Raw genomic sequence first — 22,097 nt, 5'->3', positions numbered from 1 at the left:
GAGTAGAGGCATAAAAACTCTTCATTGTATTACTTTTTATTTTTCCTCTGATACTGTGTGTTGAGAACACGAGAATCCCTGTGATGTTTTGTGGAAGATTTATTCATAATGTGCACTGAGAGAGAGAGAGACTGTCTGAGAGAGAGACAGCACATCAAGACTCCCAAACATGTTGACCACACACTTCTAAAGACTACGCAATGCAAAATGTAACACAAGACCACACAGATGAGACGAGCACAGACTGGAGGAGGAGAAGAGAGAGAGAGCGAGTGTGTGTGAAGAGATGAGAGGGAGACAGAGGTGGAGAAGTGAGAGACATCACTGCGGCATCATGGGTGTAAGCAGCGAACTCAGTCATCACCTGGAGTCATACTGAGGGAGCGGGGAGGAGAGGCTGCAAAATAAACACACGGAGACAATGCAGGAGGCAAATCCCCAGAACCTAGTTTTAGTATCAGAGTTTCACAACCACTGTTGGGATCTGTTATCCCTACAGAGGATGAAATGGGAGATTCAAAATCAAAAGAAACATTAAGAGGACACACAGGACGTAACAGCAATGAACAAAATTATAGAGACGTACAAACATAGAAAGTAAAAATGCATCAAGACAAATCTTGACACGTCAGATCCCTCATATCTGATTATAACAACAAGGAAATGACACATTGAGTTATGTGTAAAGACAGCAGCCTTTAAAAAAAAAGCTAAAATTTTACATTTTATAACTTCATATAGTCAAAGCACATGAATGACATGAGAGCAAAATCTTATCAGTTTATACAAATTAAACAAATGAGCCACTGAGCTCACACAGAGTCTGTTCTCTGAAACTGCGACGACAGGACCAGAGCATATCAGTGAACACAGTGAGAGCTTTAGAGGATGAACTGTGGATTTATGCTGTAATGTAATGTGCACAGTAGCAGCACTGCAGAAATCCCACAGCCCTGCACCTTGTCTGCATCAGTGCTGCAGGGTTTGCTGAATACTGACTCTTGAGAGAAGGTGGAACAGAATACAATACATATTTGCGCAATAAGTATATATAATATGTGATTTCAGCATAAATTGCATGGATGCACATGCAGAATATGAGACTTGTCTGTGTAATGTACTGTATGCGTGTGCATGCTGGTAAACATGAGAAAGTACAGCTGTTCTTACCCAGAGTGAATGGGGCTGGACACAGTGTTGTGGCTGTGGTCCACGGTGTCTGGAGTCCAGCTGTAGCGCCGCATACACTCCGAGCTGTAGTCCCTCGTCACGGCCAGATGCTGGATGACGACAGAAGAGAAGAGAGGAGGGAAGGACAGAGGGAGAGAAAGATTTAGATAGAGATTGAGGTGAAAAAGGAAGATCAAAAGAAAAGGAGTTGAGATAAATCATTGAGTAAAACAGAATAAAAGACAAAAAACAGAAAATAGAGGATGGAAGTGACAGAGCTAATTACTGATCACTGCATGAACATAACAGGCAACCTTCCCCCTCCCTTCTTTTATAATGGCCCCTGAGTCATGCATGATATGGAACAATGAGCTGATGACATTCACAGCTTTTTGACTCATTTTTTAACCTTTATCAATGATACCCACAGTCTCACCGGACAAAAAAACACAAAAAATAACAGTGCAACTCTAACGATTATGGTGGTCGAAGAACTGGAAACTGACCATCAGCTTTAATAAACAGAGGGCTGTAGTCTCCCATTCGATTGGTCGACAAGTTGTCCAAAGACTAAATTCTAATTGGTCTGTCAGTGTCACATCAATAACCCTCCAGATGAATCCATTATTTTCGAGGGGTGGGTTTGTTTTTACAACTTTATATTCATTGGCTCCAATGTAGTTGGCACCACGTGAAAGAAGTCATCAGTGTGGTTGCATTGTGTTTTAAGTCGAGCCTTGCAAACTTTGCAAACAGCAGTTGGCATGTCATCTAAAAACTGTGTCCTGTGTTAGCACACTTTGTGTTTAAAGCTTGAGGCTTTCACTGCAAACATGGTTGGCATATTTTAATATATAGTTTGTAGTTTTAATATGAAGTAACACTTTGTATTTTTACTGTGGCCAATTCAATTAATGTGCAGTTTTCTTTTTCCAAAGAGAGCAGGTATGATTTCAGTCGACCAAGATTTTTTCAGTTTGACTACAGCCCTTAGTAAAACATTATGTATGTGAACAGTGAGACATGGGAACTTAGAAACACTCAAAGTAGCATGGGAACAAACCATTTAGTAAAAACAGCACTAATGATTGAGATGAGAACGGCAAAGACCCAAAATAAACATACAAAGACCAAAATTCAAGAGCTGAACCACTGTGGCAGAAAAATAAGAAATCTGACGAGTGAGTCAGACATCGACCAAACTCTTAATACTTTATACCTTATTCAGTGGGTCAACCAAGTAGGAAATGTCTTTACAGACACTCTGAAGCTTTGGGAAGAAGAGAGACGGTTCAGAAGTCACACTTTGTTCCACTAAAGGGTTTTAGCCAGAGAAAGTATGGTCTGATCTCAGTGAGGACGAGATTGTCCTATGCCTTTAAAGAATCCTACTTCACTTTAGATTGTAGCAGATAACATGTTTGTATAACATATTATACAAAAGCACTGAAAACTATCATCAAGAAAAAAAACATGTTTAATTCATGTATAGTTTTTAGTAGATAACCAATTTATAAACCTTTTCTGCATAAGAAAAGTAAATCTGTCCAAAACATGAGCTTATTCTGTAGAAGAAGAGTTAAGCTAAGTGCATATTTTGGCCATGTATAGTTTGAGATCCTGGGTGATGATGTCCTTGCAGTTGTAGGTTATATTACTAACACTGTTTATAAAGTAAGAGGTTACGGTTTCTGTTTTTGCTCCCGGCCACCAAAACAAGAAACGGACAAGCAGCTTGAGCTGTGCAGTGCCCAGCACTTTTCCATGAGATAGCAAAGAGGGGCCTCTCGGAGCCCTTAGGTTTGGATAAACTCTCCTTCAGGGTGCTATACACTCCCCCCCTCAGCACTTTGGCAAAAGTAAGCATGGCATCAACACTGCTTCTGTTATGAAGGATTTAATTCCACCCAGCCTGTAGTTTTCAAACCAGGTGATTGACGGAGGGACAGAGCACATAGGTGTAACATTATGGTCAACAAGAGACATCAAACTTGAAAAACAACAGTCAGCTGAAGTTGAGGAAAGAGAGGACAGGGTGAAATGAGTCTGAGGTTTTTAAAAAGTTGGACATAAAAGGTGAACAGGGGCGAGAAGAGGATGAAGAAATGGGTCTTACCGTGTCCTTGGTGGGGGCCAGAATCTCTTCGATCATCATGCTGTCTCGTGCAAACGAGCTCCGGTTGAGTGTGTTGGACCTATCCGAACTGAAGGAGCGGAGGCTACATGTTACCACGCAACCCAACGCCGCGGGCAACGACAAACGAAGGGCAGGGGAACACGACATAAAACAAAAAGGAATCCATTACTACATGCAACCTCCAGGGAACCAGTTTTTTTACTTATTGGACAGAGAGAGTCCAAGAATAAAATGTGGGAGAATAGAGGGAAACGATAGAGCCTGCAGTTGACGGAAGATAAGATACTGCAGCAGGTTGTATTCAGAGATGGAAATGAGAGCAAGGTTGGATGGTTTGCATTAAGAGAGAGAGACTGAAAAGAGGAAGAGGAGAAGTGGGCAGGAGAGCTGTTGTGTGGATTTCTACGTGAGGCTGTGGATAGGGGTTCGAACACAGATGTGAGTGTATCTAAATTATGTCATATGACAGATTGGAGGACTATATACCTGGCAGTGGCAGGTGAGAGTTAAGAAATCACAAGACGTCTCTGTGCAAATCTCCTGTTAATCACGGTGTAAAGAAATAAGATTTCAAACTTGAGCTTCAAGTCTGACATTGCTTTATTCTAAGATTAGCTGCTGACCTCGACCTGTTTCAGAGCAGCCCAACATAAAAAGGAAGCTGTTCTCAGTGCGTCCTGCCGCAGTCTGTTTTATGCCTGCGTGTGGTGACGTGTGTCTATTTTTGCAGCCTCTCTGGCTCAATGCAGTGCTGTGGACTCCTTTCAAGGTTTCTGTCTGGTGCTGTTTTTCACTACGAGGAATTGATCAGTGCACAGGAGTCGAAATGTCTGCAGTCGCTTGCAACACGTGCACTCGCTTTTATGTGCGCGTAACATACATGATGAGTATGTTTTTGTGCGCTGTAGGGGGGGCTTGGAAAAGGGTACCATCAAAGCTGTGATGCCTTATTTTGTCAGAGGGTGTGTGTACTGTAGGTGTGTATTTATGTGTCGTGTGTGTGTGCGCGTGTGCGCGTGTGTGTGCAGGGGGGTGAGCGAGGGGGGAGAAAATGCAGAGCTCAGCGTGTTTGAGTGGGCACACTATTCAGCACAGAGAGAAGCCCTTTATTCAGCACAGCGCTGCCTGCCCCACCATCGAAGTTACCAAGCAACTCTGTGCGGCCTGAATGGACTCGCTGGCATGGCAGCCAACCCCCCCCCCCCCCACCTCACCGCTCTGCTTTCACCAGGACTGTTTGTTCTTCACAGCTTCTTCCCCTTTCTCATTCTGTCCATCCTCCTCTCCCTCCATAAACATCCGTGCTTTTCCATTTCCTTCCGTCTTTGCTCTTTCTCTTTGCTGTCTGTCATCTCTTTCTCTTTCGCCTACCACCGCTCGTCTTGATGATGCTGTCCCATCAACTCGTCCCCATTTCATTTTGCAATGTCTCGATTATATTGCATTTAACTCAATGGAAGACCCCCCCCCTGTGCTTTCCTCTCATCCAATCCTTCTTTTTCACCTTCCCACAGCACTCCATCATGACTTGCTGTTCCAACTCTCATCTTCACTATATTTTTCTAGTACCTGTGTCTTTTTGAGTCATTGTGCATCCAAGAGACTGTATGTGTGTGTGTGTGTGTGTGTGTGTGTCTGAGTCTTTCTTTGATGCATGTGGGACGATTTTATAAATGCGGTAGAAAAAATCCAAAATGGTTTCCATCTCTGCAAACCGTGATTTAAGGTCCAGAATGGATGGGACAATTCCAGTTACTGGATAAAAAGGATGGATTAGGAATCAAATGCTGTTTTAATCCCTGGAAGTTACACTTGGTGGCACAATAAAAATTAAAGATGAAGTGCCACCTTACGAACACATTAAAAAGTTAAGCGATTTGTCCACACAACTCGAACTGAAGAAAATTCTGCACAAAACACAAAGTGCTTCCAACGACATTGTCTCTTTTCCACACTGGGAGCAGAAAACACTTTTATCTCGCAGATGTGATGATTTAAAGGTGACGGGTGATCAGCGAACATGGAAGGATGGTCTCAGAATAAAACACGAGACAGCAACAGAGCGATGAATCTGCTACCACACACACAGAGGAAGAGTGGAATTGGATGACGCCAATGTGGGATGGATGACTGGTGGTTTGGGTTAGAGAGGTTTTTATGGATGTAGTAGATCAGGGGGTCACAAGGGAGGGACACCATTCACAGCTAATGTTCCTACGACTACTACGACCACTACGACCACTACTCTTTACTTTTCTTACCTGATTCTAGGGCTAGAATGAGGGACAGGGCGCAGGGGGGGGGGAAACAAGGAAAAGAATAAAATAGAAGAGTGAAAAGCAAAGCATTTTGCAGACATTCATGCATGATGTGGCTTTCTTTTTTTCCCCATATGACATTGATGCTGTGCTTTTGCATGGTTTCTGCTACGACTATAGGCTGCAAGTGTTTCTGAGGTAAACATGAGTGTGTTTATGTGTTTGCAGCCCAGTGAAAAAGCAAACCATGCAATGTCGATGTCATAAACAGAAAGCTAAGGAAAGTAAAAGAACATCATCGGCATCATGCATTCATTGGTCAATAAATATTATTTGATATTTTTCATTACATTCCCACCCCTGCAAAGAAACCTGTTGAGAATTTTAAAATCTATTTAGGCTTATAAACTTTACTCTGAAACAGTAAAAAAAAAACAATAGAAACAATTTCCATATCTGTAATAGATGATTCAAGTACCACAAGAGTAATCGTAACAACACACAATGTACTTTCTCACCATTTAAACTAATACACTTTCCACGTAATTACATTTGTTAATTCTATCATAACTCTTTCCAATATTTATCCAAGAGCCTCATCAACCAGGCTTGTTTACATGGAATCTCTCGGTTTAATTCAGCGTTTCCCTTGTTTGCCGTGGCCCTGCTGACGATGGCAGCTTCCTCTCACAGTGAGCGTGGTTGTTTTTATCAATCCGACCATCACAGTGCATCTGCCATCTGTCAGTGTGGCTACAGCAACACTGTGGGGCCGCACAACACTGTGTCGCTGATGTGTTTTCACTGGAGCCTGCCAGGTTTCCACTGTTGAAACTGTACTTAGACCCAACCTGTGGTGGATCTCAGAGTTCAGCTGTTCGCCGAGAGTATCAAAGTTCAAAGTTACACCTTGAATGGAACATTTGTAATCTTTGCACGGGGTTTGAATGAGGACACACAAAACGCTGAATCATTTTGTCAGGTTGAATCATTCGATGGCAACTTTCCAGCTGCTTTCTGCAGCAATTTCCATTATTCTGTGTTTGTGTCTGCATTTGAGTGAATGCTGAAGGGACTGGTCATTATCGTATTGTCTGGATCAGTCCAACATGTACAGTAGAATCTGGAAAAATGGCACACCATATCTGGTAATGTATTATAAATCTGTGTACAGAGGGTAAACAGCCACAGCATCAATCGCCCCTGTGATACTTCAGTTCAACATAATCTGGTTGACAGCGCTGCCCCTGAGTACATCAGTGTTTTCATATGTCTGTAATAAAAAGGACAGGTGCTTACCTGGCTGAGCGGGCTCCTATACTGAAACCCATGTACCCCTCCTGAGGGAGGGAGTCATCCCCCAGCTCTTTGAGGTCCTGAGGCCGCAGGTATTTGTCAGTGTCCCCGGTCATCGCATCCTCTCCTGGTGGAGGCATAAAATCATGAGATCCTCCAGTTGAGCACAAAAATAAGAAACAACAAACCAGCGGAGAGAGAGGCGATGCTGCACCACCAGAGAAGCACCAGCCCTTATTTCATCATGGTACTTAGAGGAGGCCCTGGAGTAACTGATCACTGTGACGATGAAGCACACACAGGCTGCCTCACTGCAGAGCCCACTGCAACTTTTCCTTTGGTCGGTTTGTCAGTGACACAACAACAACAACAACAACAACAACAACAGCAACACCTGTGAACGACTGTGTTCAGAGGTGAGACAGCAGAGGCTGCAGCAGAGCCGGTGCCCTGCAGATGTGCAGCTCTCCTGTAAAACACCACGCAGCTGCCGTCACATCAGCCACAGACCCAGCCGCAGGTTCTACAGCCACCGCAGCCTCCGCACAACACGCAGAGCATCTACAGAAAGTACCCGGCAGCACCGCACCTCGATCGGCGGACCGGTGGACGATGACACGCCGGTCTATGAAGCCGGCGGAGCGGCCACAGCGCTTCTCCTTCTCCCTCATGTCCGGATCCGTCCTGCAACAGTCCGCTCCTTCACCGCAGCCCCTCCCCCCCACCTCCAACACTGCCGCACTACCAACACACCGTCACACTGCGGGAGAGCTTCCGGTGACACCTTTCAAAATAAAACCAGCAGGCTTCTGCTTAATTGTTCGAACTCAATCCGCCTCAGTCAAAATCTATTCAAACAGCCAACGACCACTATTCAGACTGAAGTCACGCAGCCAACTCTCAGCGGGTTACACCAGAGCAACTGGACACTGATGATGAGTATAAATGAGGTTAGAGGAAGGAAATACTAGTTGGTTTCCGTAGTTTTCTAAAGGGGTTTCTACTTATTCTGAAGTCCACTTCAAACATGTTTCCTCTGTCCTCACTGCAACACAACATACTGTCGACAACACTAATCCATCCCTGCAGAAAAGTTATATTGCTTTGTGCAGCCAAATACACGGATGCTTTTATTGTTCAGTTAAAAATTAACTTCCTGTCTCTCTGTCTGACAAAACAAGAAAGAAATCGGCTACACACACACACACACACACACACACACACACACGCACACACACACACACACACACACACACACACACACACAGAGAGTTAATTTCCGTCTCTTTAACAATTACGAGAAACAATAAAAAACGAAATAACCATATAAAGTGTGTTAACTTCTATCCATCTTTATCAACATAGAGATGTCAAAAAATAATACTGAGTGATAAAATGTCTCCTCCCACCAGTAGAGAATAATTTAACAGCCAAAAAGACCAAAGTCCTCTTGGCCAAACAACGTACCTTTGTCCAGTTGTGCCATATTCACTGGTCACTACTCTTCTTTATATCCCCTGAGTGTATTTCTCCAGTAAAACCTCCACAGACAGAGAATCCAGACAGTGTTTGTGCTGCTGATGGAAAAAAGGGTTGCCCTCCTTTCACCCCACGCACGTCGCTCCACTCACACCAAGTTGCGCATTTGTTGCTGGTGCGCACATCTCTGCCGCCTCCGCTGCGCAAAGACACAACACTCAACTTCCACTAAGTTTTCTCTGAAGCAAAATGAGACGCATCGGAGTTGAACAGAAACAAGAAGCCATCTGACACCGCTGCTTAATTCTCCTGCAGGCGGGTCACACAAAAAAGAAAAAAAAAAAAGCCCGTCTTATTGGATTTACTGGGAGGAAGTGTCGGTGCGTCCGTGGCTCAACAAGCAGCATCGACAACACACTCCGGGCTGAGCAGCGTCTCCAGAGGCTGAGCACAGTCAGCTGACACAGGGTTTGAGCAAATGCACGGGAAGCCTCAGTGGATGAAGAAAACTAAATCAGTTACTGAGGGAGTCTGGCTTCATGTCAAACTGGGGGTGAGGCTCCAAATATTCACTTCATGCATCATTTTGTCAACTTTCAAAAAAAAAGGTTGAGCAACGTTTCTCTGCCCAGCTCTTCCTTCCACAGGTTGCACACACACAAGGAGGAAAAGTTGCACAAGACTGACATTAAGAACAATTATGCAAGAGGTGTTTGACAGTAACAGAACCTGCAGTAGAACTTAACACTATATATTAAACACTATATACAGAACATAGCACCAGTGAGTCCAGTGCTACAGGGATTATGGAGATATACTCTACCGTGGGATGACAGCTTAGAGATGTTACTTAAGGTGGTGTATAGTAGTCTATAGAAAGCAAGGGTGAGCGTGTGATGGCACGCACACACACACACACACACACTCAGAATGACACACTCCAACCTGCAGCCTAATAGGATTGACCTCCACCATATAGGATTAAAGGGAGATGTGGAAACTATTTACTGCCACTTTCTCTCTCTCTCACACTGACACACACCCACACAGAGATGATGAAGAAGTGCAGGCCTGATCGAGCAGCAAACAGAAGTCAGTCTGTTTCATATTCAGTGCTCGTGAATTATATTCTATAGTTTTTTAAGGATTTTTTGTCCAGGAATAATGATCCACTGAATTATACATGTTTTGCATTGAGGATCTTTATCACGCAGCGGGAGCACACACCTGATATGTGTGTGTGTGTTGAGTCTGGCTGTATCACCTGACATAGAAACTCCACACCCCCCCTCCCAGAGCGTCCCCTAAGCAACGGTCTATGAACAAGCTCATCAATTTTGCAGACCCATTGGCTCTGTGGTTCCAAAACAAAGGACAGCAGCCTGAAACTGTGACGGCTGCACCACAAACTCGACAGTGCTGTTTGGCTCTGTAGTTCTACAGCAGATATTCTACTTATATTGATATTAATAATGCTATGCAGGTCTCCTTATAGTCTATTATCTGAATTATGAAGGGAGTCACGTTGGCCTAATTTCAGTTTTCTTGCAGGAACTCCTCCATTGCAGAGTTGGAGTCAAGATGAGACTTTGATAAAGAGCAGAATGAGAGTTCTGATGTGCATGTGGTTAAAAATAACAAATCCGTTTTTCTTAGTTGCAGGGAAAATAACATCAGCAGTGTCAGTTTGTGAACAGAAACAGGACACTCAAAGCTGCCAGAAAAAGAACCGACCAGATTCAATGATAAAACAGATTTTTTTTAAAACAGCTTGATGTTTGCTGATGGATGTCTTAGACAAAATGGAAGTAGCTGAGACTTCGTTCTGTGTCAGATGATGGAGGGCTGGTATTACAGTAAATAAAACAAAAACAAACATAACACAAATAGAATATCTCCAGCTCGGTCCAACCCCCTTTTTGGCGAGTTACTTCAAACAGCATCACAAAAAAAACACAACGTTGGGTGAGTATGCTGTGATTCTGCTGCACACTCTATGAGAAGCAAAGCTGAATAGTAGAATGGCAAAAGCTTGATGTTAGCTCTTCAACAAAGGCAGGTTGTTAGTTCTGCTGAAATGTGTCATGTTAAAAGAAAACAAACTAACTACGGTGGAGTCAAACTGTCGACGAATACCTTCATCAACATCAGAAAAAGATTCCTCTTTGAGAATCTCTGGCACATTGGCCCGAACTGTGACGCACATACAGTGAAACATGCGCGTTAATGAAAATGGCATCAGAGTCAAACCAGTGAAAATGAATCAAATTTTAGCCCCTAATTGTTTGAAATGAGGAAAATAAAGAGAAGTTTTCGTATTTTCTACGTACCTTCATCGTCTGACATGTCGAGGAACTCGTTCATGGTCTCTGGAACATTGATTTTGTGTTTTTCTGATGCACTCTGTAAATATGATGACAGATAGATGGACAATTCAGTTTTTTTATAAAATAAATGTATATATTCCAAACAAATCCCAAACAGCCCCAAAGTTACAAAGCTGTAAGCTATGTTTTTCCAAATACTATTATTTGTTATAATATAAAATCATCAATTCAGATTGTCAAATGACGCAGCGTTTTTCCTGTTTTCCTGTATATTTACACTTTGAAACAACTTGAGAAAATTACAAGGATTAACCGTCAATTTCATCCAAACTAGTTTCAAGGATTACATCTAGACGGTCTGACAATATTACATCACCTGAAAACCAGTCATTGTTTCAAAGACAACTGCGTCAATTAAGGACAACGTCAGCAGTTACAGTCCATCTAGTGTGAAATGTGACCTTCACGTGAACTTCCTGAACATTTAGCTGAATCTTAGTTGTGGCTCCTGTCACATTAAGAAGTGATAATAGGTGTGTTTGAAGGCCACACAGCTGAGCAGCACAGATCTAACAGGGTGAAGACACAGGTACAACAGAGGAATAAAACAACGAGGCCTCTGCACAGTGAATAATACATCACTCAAACACACGAGCAGGGAAACGACCTTGATCTTTTACTTTCATCCCCATCGATAGAGACAGTTATGACTAATACACTTTGCTGCTGATTGTGCAGTATCCTCAGTGACCTCCCACCTCCTTACCCACTGTCCCCCCCTCCTGTCACCTCTTCATCATACCTCTGCTACTCTTTCTTTACTACCCCCCCCCCCCCCGCCAGACACGTGTGTTGATCCGATCGCTGTTAGTGACCTGAGCTATTAGAGGAGAAACCTTAAGCTCCAATCTAAGCCCTCTCTCTCTCTCTCTCTCTCTCAGGACTTCACACACGTGACACATGGTTGCTGACTGACTGACTTGCTGGCTGATTTTGCAGGATTCACACACTGACTCAACCTCCAGTATCCTGCAGCCAAGATTTGGGCAAAGAGTTGGTCACACAATTCAGCTCAATACAGCCGCTGAACACGCATTTTGAAGCATATTCCAAAGAGGCTAAATGTCTAAAATGTATAAAATATTACCTAAACTGAGGATGCTGGATTATTACTTTTAAAACATTTCATACTTTTCAATGATAATTTAATTTATTCAGTGTCACATTTATTGTATTGACCTGGCTCTCGTATTCAGTCTATATCCATGTTATATAAAACATCCACAAGAATAGAGTTAGGTTGGAATGTATTGGAGACACCTTCAACCATTGATAGGAAAGTGGTTCTCACCATGGTGGTCAGGTTTTCGTCCGTCATGGGCCTCAGAGTGTCCACCACAGAGATGTACCCGAGTCGATGGGCGACGGAGAGGGCAGTGTTCCCATTCTGACCAGTGACACACCGAAAGAGAGTTATTCAGAGGAGGAGCACAGAAAACAAAAAGAGCATTCAGTAATTCGTCAAGCTCCGGCGCTGTTGGAGTGTGTGTGTGCCAGTGTGTTTGTGCACTGACCACGGTGAGCTCGTTGGCTGAGGCCCCGTGCTGAAGCAGCAGGTTGATGATGTGGGTGTGGCCCTGCTGAGCTGCCTGGTGTAGAGGACAGTATCCGTTCTGCACAGAGACACAGACACATGAACACAGTCGGCTTTAGAAATTGTACAAAAAACACAAAAACAGTTACACAAGAGGGTGCATGTGCGAGTGACGTACACGTACACGTGTGTGCATTTCGGTGTTTGTCTACCTTGGTTTTGCCATTGACTCTGGCATGGTTCTGCAGCAGGAAGTTTGCCATCTTTGCGTTGCCATAGTGACAAGCCACGTGCAGCGGAGTGTAACCCATCTGCATGGAGGAGAGGAGAGGAGGTCAGACACAGACATGAGAGGGCGAGTGAATGAAAAGAGGAGAAAAAGATGGTGACGTACGAGAGCTGACATCTTTTTACGTCACAGATTCTGAGAGAGTTATTGTTCACAGTGCATCTATGAGAATTATTATTACGACAAAAAACTAATGGTTTTACATGAAAAATAAATAATCTTCTATTTCTCAGCATGTTATCTGATTCTAAAAATAACTTTATAACGTCCAAACTACATCACATTTCATGTCCCTGTTAGATGATGTGTGTGCTGCATAATGATAATGGAGATCAGCGAGTGAATAACCTGTTTGCTGTAAACAACTGTCCTGTCAGCACACACACACACACACACACACACACACACACAGAAAATAACCTTCAGCGAGAACATGTTTGAACGTGAGCAGCATGTTATGAGGCCTGTGTATAGCGGGTGAGTGTTTGTGGATCAGTGAATGTAACTGAATATTAGATCGTGTATGAGCTCATGTGCACGTGTGTGTTTGCTGCATCCGCAAAGACATAAACACCAGGTATCAGTTTTTTATTTATGTAGCAGCTCAGACGAAAGCAGATTAAATGCATGCGGGCGACAAAAAGTGTCCGAGTGAATTTCTCCAAAGCCATTAATACATTGAAAAGAAAGTTCCAGTTAAAATAAAGAGTAAAATAAGTCATGCATCAGTGTGTGTGTGTGTGTGTGTGTGTGTGTGTAAAGCTTTACCTTTGTTTGTGGGTTGACATCAGCCCCGTGGTTGAGAAGGACTTCTGCAACATTGACCTTGTCCTCCTGAGCTGCTAAGTGAAGTGGTGTAAGTCCGCTCTATACATGAAGGAAGGACACACAAAAACACGTGAGAACACGTAAACACATTTGTTATAGTGGGAACACATAACAGGACGGACACATGTTATCCTTCTGGAAAAAATATACTGAAAAGTTTTTATTAAAAGTCCCAAGACAATTGTTTTTCTACTAATTTGATTTGACCAGGTACAATTAGTATCCCTATGATGAAACTAAGGATAAGTATTCATTTGCATGCATGTTTTAGCTTTGTGACTGAGTTCACCTTATTGCACATGTTGACGTTGGCGTTCTTGGTCAGCAGCAGGGACACCAGGTCCACGCTGCCCTCCTGCGCTGCCAGGTGAACAGGACTGATGCCTTGCCGCGTCATTGCGTTGGTGTCTGCGCCGTACTCCAGCAGCGTGGTCCCGATGTCCATTTGGTTCTTTTTGGCAGCGATGTGCAGTGGAGTGTAGCCGTTCTGAGGGAGGTCAAAGATACGCAGGAGGTTGGATTGAGCTTGGACTGCTGTTTCATTATACTGAGAAATAGTGATCATGCTTTGTGCTGCACAAAGTAGGTGTTACATCTCTATAATGTACTTGATTCCATTCTGAAACAAAATGGAATTCACATCGTACATTGTATGTAAGTATGGACAAAGCTGTACGATGGACACTGTGATCAGACGACATTGTTTTTATTACATCCCAATACATTTAAAAAATAAACAGAAAAAAAGATTTCTGCACTCATGGTTAAAATCATCATCAGGCTACACAAACATAATTTTACGATTTTGTGGAACAAGTGGAGAATTTGTGAATGAGCATCTGAGATAGAACAAATGTCCCTCAGGAGGATTCACACAGACTCAACAGTAGGAAATGGTAGTGGGAGACAGAGTGAACAGACGGGAAGTTTCTGACATTCCTCATACAGAGCATCAAATTACAGATAAAAGTTAAATGATTTCCCTGTTGGAAACTGTAGCTGGGCTTTATTCAACCCTCCTGGCAGCCCTGAGGTTCACAGAGTGGTGGGTTTATCTTCAATGAAGGATTGGTGACACAAATTTCATGAGACAACATCATCATTTCCTCAGTATCCTCCTGTCTCAGATATACCAGTAGATGTGTTTCATGCAACTTCGTTACAATTCACTGCTACGTCTGTGTGTGCAAATACTAGTGGACATTTCCTCTACTTCACACAGACGGATCCTGATTTCCAAATGCACTTAAATTACACCCAGCATGCAGCTAAATGAACAATTTTATAGAAGAGGAAACCGAGAGAAAGGGCGGCAGGGAGGAATGAGTGAGTGTGTAGGAGGGAAGGAGGCAAAGAAAAGTAATAAATAGAAACAGATGAAGATGAAGGGAGAAAGAGAGAAAACATGCAGGAAACAGAGCCAGTGATGAAAAGGGAAGATAGAGCACAAAGACAAATTACTCCTTCAGTCTTTGGTCTCCTTTTTCCAGATGTCGGTCTAGAAAAACAGAATTTCCTGCCTCGTCTCTACGTCTGTCATTCTGCTCATGCTTATTCTGTGACTTCTAAAGCTGAACAGGAGATGAACCACAAGGATGTGTGCTTGTGTGCGTCAGACATTATGAAAGCAATAACTATATTAGTATTTTCTTTTTGGGAAAGCCAAAAATATATGGCTTTAGAAGAGAGAGTAATTTGTGACACGTAGAAAACATCCTCCGTCCGTTCACAAGTGCCCTCTGCTTTTGTTTTGTGAGAATAATTGTGAAATTTAGCTGAAAGTACAAGTCGATATTTCCAAAAGTTTGCTGAGCTCAAAGAAAAAGCCACACACTCACTCACTGTGTTATAAACATGGAATGAGAGAAGGGGAGGTATGACATCTCCACGTACATTACATGAAAAACACTGTTAATGGTTAACGGAGGAGGCGAAAGAGAGCGAAGCCAGGTGGATTGGTTTCAGTATGTTTACGTGTGTTTGTGTGGATACCTTGGCGGCAGCGTGCGGGGAAGCTCCCTGATCCAACAGCAGCAGCGCCACTCTCTGATTATCGTAGTGAGCAGCTACATGCAGTGGAGTTAGCCCACTCTAAAACACCAACACACCCACACACACCCACACACACACACACACACACACACACACACACACACACACACACACACACACACACACACACACACACACACAATGCAGAGACACATCCACACGCAGGCATGCAACACAACACGGAGTTAGAAGATCAGCAAACGCTTACGAGCACAAACACGCACACGAGTAAGAAGACGGAAGCAAACAAAAATGTGAAGAGAGATGGACATCAAACTGATGGAAGATATTTAGTAAAGGAGACAGTTTAGAACGACTTCATGCTGGAATTCAGAAAAAGAAGCAAAGGGAGAGATGTGCATGTCCTTGAAGTATATTTTTAAAGCCTTTATTTAGCTCAACATGAAATAGAATTTTCTCAGCACTCAAATAAATATAGTATAATAATTTTTTGTCAAAGATTTAGAGCCTAAATCACAGAAATATAACTATGGACCGATATAAGATAGTTTTGGAAACAGACTCTGATGTAGCAGATTAGTGGAGTTTCTCCTTGTTTTAAATGGAAAAGAATCAAAAGCACCAAAATGGGAAATTCATGGTTTTCATTAAAAAGTGATGATGAGACACTCAATGCATTTTTTAGCAGCAGCAGGAGTAGCAGTGGAAAGGTCCTCTGCAGACATGTCTTCAGACATATATAATAAAAAGGTGTCTGATGGGTTTTAGACAAAAAAAATCAACTGTCTTGATTGAAAAATCTACAATATGCAAATAATTTCCATTTCAAAAGCTTAAGTTCTGCACAATTCTCGAGAGGTTGTAGGTTTCAACACCACACTTTGTTTACAATTAAGTGGAGGTGTCACAAAATCATGTGTTTTAGATAAAACATTGTCGTGAACCTCCTTCTTTTTTTCACAAAACTGAGAGCAGAGAGAGCTACATCCAGAGTATTTCATGCGCACAATACACAACTTATATCCCACTCAGTAACCAGCACTGAGTCAGCAGGATGCTCACTGAGCCACTGGAATGTCCCACTCACTCAACTTGAAACGACTCAGAAAATATGTGTCCCAGAATACGTTCTGATAAACTTCTGAGCTGTTACAATGTTTAGTTACAACTCTCGTACTCTTGGTCAAAATGTGAGGAAACCAAATTCCTTTGTTTGTCTCTAATCTTTCTTCTTTTTTTTTTAAAGAGTTGAACTGCAGTAGAAGCTCTGGTTTTGCTCTAAGTTTAGACTCAGGATTACAATGGGACCGATTTGAGCGTGACACCAGCGAGCAGAGTGGAAGCGTCATTATCATACCTGACCGCCATTATGTTAAATGCTCTCAGATGGTGGCACAGACACACACACAACGAGCGAACATTATCGTCAGTGCCAGTAGGTCTGTGCTAGTAAATGTGTCAATATGTGTGTGGATGCAAACGCGTTTGTTCAAGGGTGCATACGGAGCGTTTCTCATCTCGGCGATACAAAGCAAATCTGCCCAGGAGGTTTTTTAAGAAACAGGACGAGCATCTGTTTGCAGTGTCGTCCCGAGATCACTCCCCAACCTGCCGTCTCCAGCTGCAGCTCGGAAAAAATTCAACTCAGAAATGATTCTGTTTACTCTCTGAGAGACAGACTGGATAAGAGCAGGCAACAGAAAGACTTGCAGGATGATAAATGGACACATTATCTGAATGACTTCCTGATTTTAGCCATTCGTTGGCCATATCTCACCAGAAATGTTTACGGTGTACTGCTCAATGAAAGATCTTTACGAAGCTTCCGGATAGGTCAACACTGTATTTACTACTTGTTCATGTTCTATGCTTTGTTGTACATTTCTAGTTGAGTGCAGTTTCTAAACCCGCCTGTTTGCAATGGGCCGTTTGCTTGGCCTGTGATGTTCGCTGGTTGCGAAACTGTAAAAGTGACTTGCAGCATTTGAGCCGCGGCAAATAAAGACCTGCTGCTGGACTCTGCATTACCCTGAAGCTGCAGCTGCACAAAGAGCTGTGCACCTGTTTATTCAAAGTTCAGTGAAACTTGACTCAGAACCCCGAGGTGAAGAATCAGTGGCTTTTGTGATCTGCAATCTCACTTTTGTTGATGAGTCACAGCCGCTTTTGTTTTATCAAAGGTTTATGAAAACCGAATATATCGCGTGTCCAAATTACACCAAATTCAAAATTACATTTCTTTGGGCCCTAACAACACACATGCCAAGTGTGAAGATGAACAGCCTCATATGTTGGTCAGGATTCGTTCCCTGACACCAACATGTGTTTTGCACCAGAGCTCTCCACATCTCACCTTTCCAGCAGCATCAGGCGCAGCTCTCTTCTGCAGGAGGAGACTGGCCACCTCCATCTTGCCGTACTTTGCTGCCACGTGCAGTGGACTGAACCCTTTCTGTTGAACACAAAATGATATACATCATCAGAATGAATGACGGCGGAAAGAGACTTAGAGACGGAATATTTGTGATGGTCTGTATCAGCCTTAGTTGGATCTGCTTCATAAAGAAGTCATTTTTCACTTAGTTTTAAAGAACTTTGAAATGTAACTGCAATGACACAGAATTTGTTTTCACCAAAAATTAAATAACAACAAAAATGCTGTGTTAAACTGATTTAAAGCAAATTTAGGTTATCAAAACCTGTTTCATTCTAAAAAAATCTAAATTTTCATGAACTACAATGTTTGAATAACCTCTGACATGAAACATTATCATTTTATCAATGGATAAAAGCTAATGTATTTGTTGTGGAAGAAGTTAGACTGTTTAAATGAATTCACCTCATCAGTTACATTAAAATTCATGATTGGTTTAAGCTTTGCAACCCTGAGAAACTCTATACAAATCTATAAATAGCCGTTGCACAATGTGATCATGTTAATCTTGGCTTCCGTCCTGTGTGTATGTGAAGATATTTAAAGACATTAGGTCATATTTTCCACAGGAATGTGAGACTCCCACAGATTCTCATTCCACGCTCTGAAACACTTGACCTCATTTTTCACCACTGTTCACGTTCCCTTCTCTAACAGTTTATACGGTGAATGATTGAGAGACGACAGATCGCTGGATAGAAAGATTTGAAGTGTTTTAAAATGAACACACTTCTTCGATGTAGTTTTTTTACATAAACATCACAAATGGGTCAAATTGTAGTTTTCGTCCCCCATTTCTCTTCTTCCCAGGTTAGTATGACATCATTTCCCTCAGCAGGTGACTCGGCTGATGTCCCAAAAGATGGCAGCATAGGGTCTACCCTTCATTCATCTGTTCCACTGACAGAGGTCACCTTGAAAGACAGCCCCCAGCAACATATCACACGTGCACAAACCGAGCTCATGAGGTCGACTCTACTAGTCCCTCTGACCTTAATCTGTGCAATTAGTCAGAAATAAATGACAACATCTTTCCATAGTTGATGAAAAAAAAACCCTCCAGAGGAGAAAGTCAGGATTAAATTATTTTAAGATTATCTCTGACCTGAATGTGAACACTGTAAAAATGATGTTAATCCACAACGTGGCAGGAACAGTTTGACCAGTATAAGAAATGTGTAGGCAGGTTCTACTTTAACAGAGACTTAATATCAGGAGCAATGTTTATTAGTCGGAGCAACAGACTAATAAACATGATAAGACAAGCTTCAGGGAGTCTGCTGAAAACAGAATAGCGCCCACTAGTGGAAATAAGGCACAGAAAAAAGTCTAAATGCTCTGTACTGTTATACTTGTTTTTTTTAGGCTGGGTTTTGTCACTTTAAAGAGAAAATTATCATCTCAGTTATGTTCCGCACTCATCAGGACCCTCCAGCAGTTTTACCTTAGTTGCTGAGGAGAGTGAGGCTCCATTCTCCAGCAGCATGGCAGCAACATCTTGGTGTCCCTCACGGGCAGCCAGGTGAAGGGGGGTGTAGCCTGAGGTGGTGGCGGCATTGGCAGAGGCGCCGCACTGCAGCAGCTGTTGGACGATGTCGACTTTACCCAGTCGACTGGAGATGTGCAACGCTGTCTGGTCATCCTGCCGAGAAGGAAAAAGTCCATTTTGCTCCATTATTTGATCCTCGTTTGTTTTTTCTTCACCTGACAGAGTGATTGATAATCGGGCTCAGCGCTCTAACCTTGGACTTGGTCTCCACCTTGGCTCCGTTCTTGAGCAGGTATTGGACGACGTCTGCCTGCCCTGCCCTGGCTGCCATGTGGAGAGCAGTCTCACCCCGCTGGAGAACACACGAGACTGAATGTCAGTGGGAACTTTTTATGTGCAGCGATGCAAGTTGACAAAATACTTAAAATGTGAAACTACTTTATAAATGATCCACTCACTACGTTGGTGGTGTTGGGTGATGCTCCATGATGTGTCAGTGAGTGGACAATGTTCTCATGACCCATAAAGGCTGCCACATGGATGGGTGTGAGGCCAGACTATAGGGAAACAGATGTGATTAACACAAAAGCACTGTAAATATTAAACTGTAGAAAAGCTGTGACTTCTGACATTGAGTCCAAACACTAGCCACATTCAAAGGTTGTCTATTAAAAAGTACAGCTCGACATTAAATATTTGTTCTGTTTCAAGAAACCACTCCTGGTGTCAGGAGGAGGCGGTGAAGCAGAGTGAAGGAGTCCAGTGTGGAGTACAGTACCTCAGTGACAGCCTGGATGGACGCTCCGTGTTTAAGTAACAGTTCCATCACTTTGACTCTGTTCTTCTTGCAGGCGATGTGAAGTGGAGTGAAACCGTTCTGCACATAGACAGAAAGAGAGAAGTTGTGTAAAGCCGAAGCGCAAGGGATGAACACTGGGTGACTGCTTTTACTGGGCTGATACATAAATCATCTGTTGTACACAAAACGTACACAGTGCAAAGGTAAAATAATATTTTAATATCTTTTCATGTTATTACCTCTGTCAAGGCAGTTATGTTTTCAGCCCTGTTCATTTATTTGTAGTTTTTGTTTGCAACATTAGGCAAAAACTACTCGATAGATCACGACAGACTTTGATGGAATCCCTACCAGCGCCTTGGCATTGGGGTTGGCCTTCTTGTCCACGATGAGCTTTGCCACCTTGTAGTGACCACAGTGGGCAGCGACATGCAGCGCCGTCAGGTAGTCATTGGTGACGTCGTCCACCGGCACGTCGTGCTGGAGCAGAAGCTGGACACAGTTCAGGTGGTCCCCCTGAGTGGCCATGTGGAGCGGCGACAGACCGTTCTACAGGTGGAGGAGAGAGGGAAAGAAAGAGAGAGAGACAAAAGAGAGACAAACACACACGCAGACGGACACATAGACAGATGGACAGACACAGGAAGTTAGGGCGTGGCCATGCGCTGCACAGAAAGACTGTGAAGGAAGTTACAGAAGCATTGTTATAACGAGGTCATTACAACAATGTCTATTTTGTTACACTGGTCGTCCTGCGTGGTCAAACTGTGGAGCTACGCAGCGGAGACAGGCTGTTCTGGAGAGGTCGCACAGACGTTATGGAGACAACGCGACAACACTACAGCAACAACAACAGACCGGCTATCTGACTGGTTAACAGATGTCAAATAGCTGTGTGTTATAAATCAAGTGTGCCCTGTTTGAGTGATGGATTCTATTCTTTTTTACAAAAGTGGAAATAAAACATGAGTTTGTGACTATTCCTTCCCTAATCTCATGAAAGCAGTGAATCCTGAATTGATCGTCCCAGTAGCTACCTTGGTCTTAGATAGGAAAGGTGCTCCTCGGTCGAGTAGAATTTCTACCACCTGCTCGTGTCCGCTCCTCGCCCCACAGTGAAGAGGTGTCAGGCCATCCTGAAAAAGAAGATGGAGAGGGAAGGTTGCAGATGGATAAACAACCTCACACATATTATCCTCACAAATCTTGAAAAGAAACATTAGACAAGACAGATTCAAAGAGTTTTTCTCGCAACTAATGTCTTAATTTGAGTTTCATATATTTGTGCAGAATACAGAAACATCTGCCTGATAAACTTTAGCAAAATACTGTATCACTCAGCCTCTTGCACTTTATTTCTGAACATAAAAAAATAGGTTCACACTCACCTTGGTCTTTGCATCAATTTTGGATCCTCTGTCGAGCAGCAGCTTGACCATGTTGCTGTTGCCCCTTTTCGATGCCACATGAAGTGGTGTGATGTCGTTCTGAGCAAAGAGGAAGAAATAGCTGTCAAATCAAATGTGCCTTTATTTCTACTTGGTCGGTTTTGATATAATCTGATATAAACTCTACACTGTCTCTATTGAAAGTGGAGAGGACAAAACAATAAGTCATAGAAATCACAATCTCAGCATTTAACTATTTACTCCTTTACTCTTGTTTACCTTTACTCATGGTAATACTCCTCCTAGACAGCAGAGGGTAGACTAAACTCACCCGAGCCATGAAGTCCACAGCAGCTCCCCGGTTCAGCAGGAGCGTGGCCACGTTTATGTTGCCATAGTGAGCCGCGATGTGGAGGGGGGTGAAACCACTCTGAGGGTTGAGGAAAACGGTACAACACGTACATGCAAACAGACAAACACACACATTACGTTACAACCGATGAAACGCAACACTCGTGTGCCAGGTGAGGCCTTGAGCTCTTACAGCAGTCTACAAAGGCCTGTGGTTGGTGTTCACTCACACTCCATCAGACGGG

The 22,097-nt window shown here is 43.0% G+C and overlaps 1 protein-coding gene across 37 annotated transcripts in view; it reads right to left on the bottom strand.

The window, feature by feature from the left end:
- The window catches only part of LOC109633137 (ankyrin-3-like), a 109,006-nt gene that overhangs the window by 26,667 nt on the left and 60,242 nt on the right, over nt 1-22,097 (bottom strand). For 12 of the 37 annotated variants that reach the window (XM_069538207.1, XM_069538214.1, XM_069538219.1 and 9 more), the window contains 21 exons: nt 21,833-21,931; nt 21,502-21,600; nt 21,151-21,249; nt 20,465-20,662; nt 20,093-20,191; nt 19,773-19,871; nt 19,568-19,666; nt 19,270-19,467; nt 17,745-17,843; nt 15,371-15,469; nt 13,668-13,865; nt 13,319-13,417; nt 12,474-12,572; nt 12,242-12,340; nt 12,019-12,114; nt 10,671-10,743; nt 10,477-10,533; nt 6,865-6,988; nt 3,287-3,389; nt 1,171-1,280; nt 365-397 (listed from right to left, as the gene is read on the bottom strand). In XM_069538207.1, coding sequence (XP_069394308.1) covers nt 365-397; nt 1,171-1,280; nt 3,287-3,389; nt 6,865-6,988; nt 10,477-10,533; nt 10,671-10,743; nt 12,019-12,114; nt 12,242-12,340; nt 12,474-12,572; nt 13,319-13,417; nt 13,668-13,865; nt 15,371-15,469; nt 17,745-17,843; nt 19,270-19,467; nt 19,568-19,666; nt 19,773-19,871; nt 20,093-20,191; nt 20,465-20,662; nt 21,151-21,249; nt 21,502-21,600; nt 21,833-21,931 — 2,279 coding nt within the window. Of the gene's footprint in view, nt 1-364; nt 398-1,170; nt 1,281-2,389; nt 2,441-3,286; nt 3,390-5,568; nt 5,581-6,864; nt 6,989-7,450; nt 7,610-8,328; nt 9,058-10,476; nt 10,534-10,670; nt 10,744-12,018; nt 12,115-12,241; nt 12,341-12,473; nt 12,573-13,318; nt 13,418-13,667; nt 13,866-15,370; nt 15,470-17,744; nt 17,844-19,269; nt 19,468-19,567; nt 19,667-19,772; nt 19,872-20,092; nt 20,192-20,464; nt 20,663-21,150; nt 21,250-21,501; nt 21,601-21,832; nt 21,932-22,097 lie in introns of those variants that run through there. The other 25 variants (XM_069538225.1, XM_069538227.1, XM_069538237.1 and 22 more) reach the window with 16 other exon arrangements.

Source organism: Paralichthys olivaceus, chromosome 14, assembly GCF_024713975.1.
Source record: "Paralichthys olivaceus isolate ysfri-2021 chromosome 14, ASM2471397v2, whole genome shotgun sequence".
Lineage (NCBI taxonomy): Eukaryota > Metazoa > Chordata > Actinopteri > Pleuronectiformes > Paralichthyidae > Paralichthys > Paralichthys olivaceus.
The sequence above is the reverse complement of the archived record's forward strand: the minus strand, read 5'-3'. Positions and strand labels throughout refer to the sequence as shown.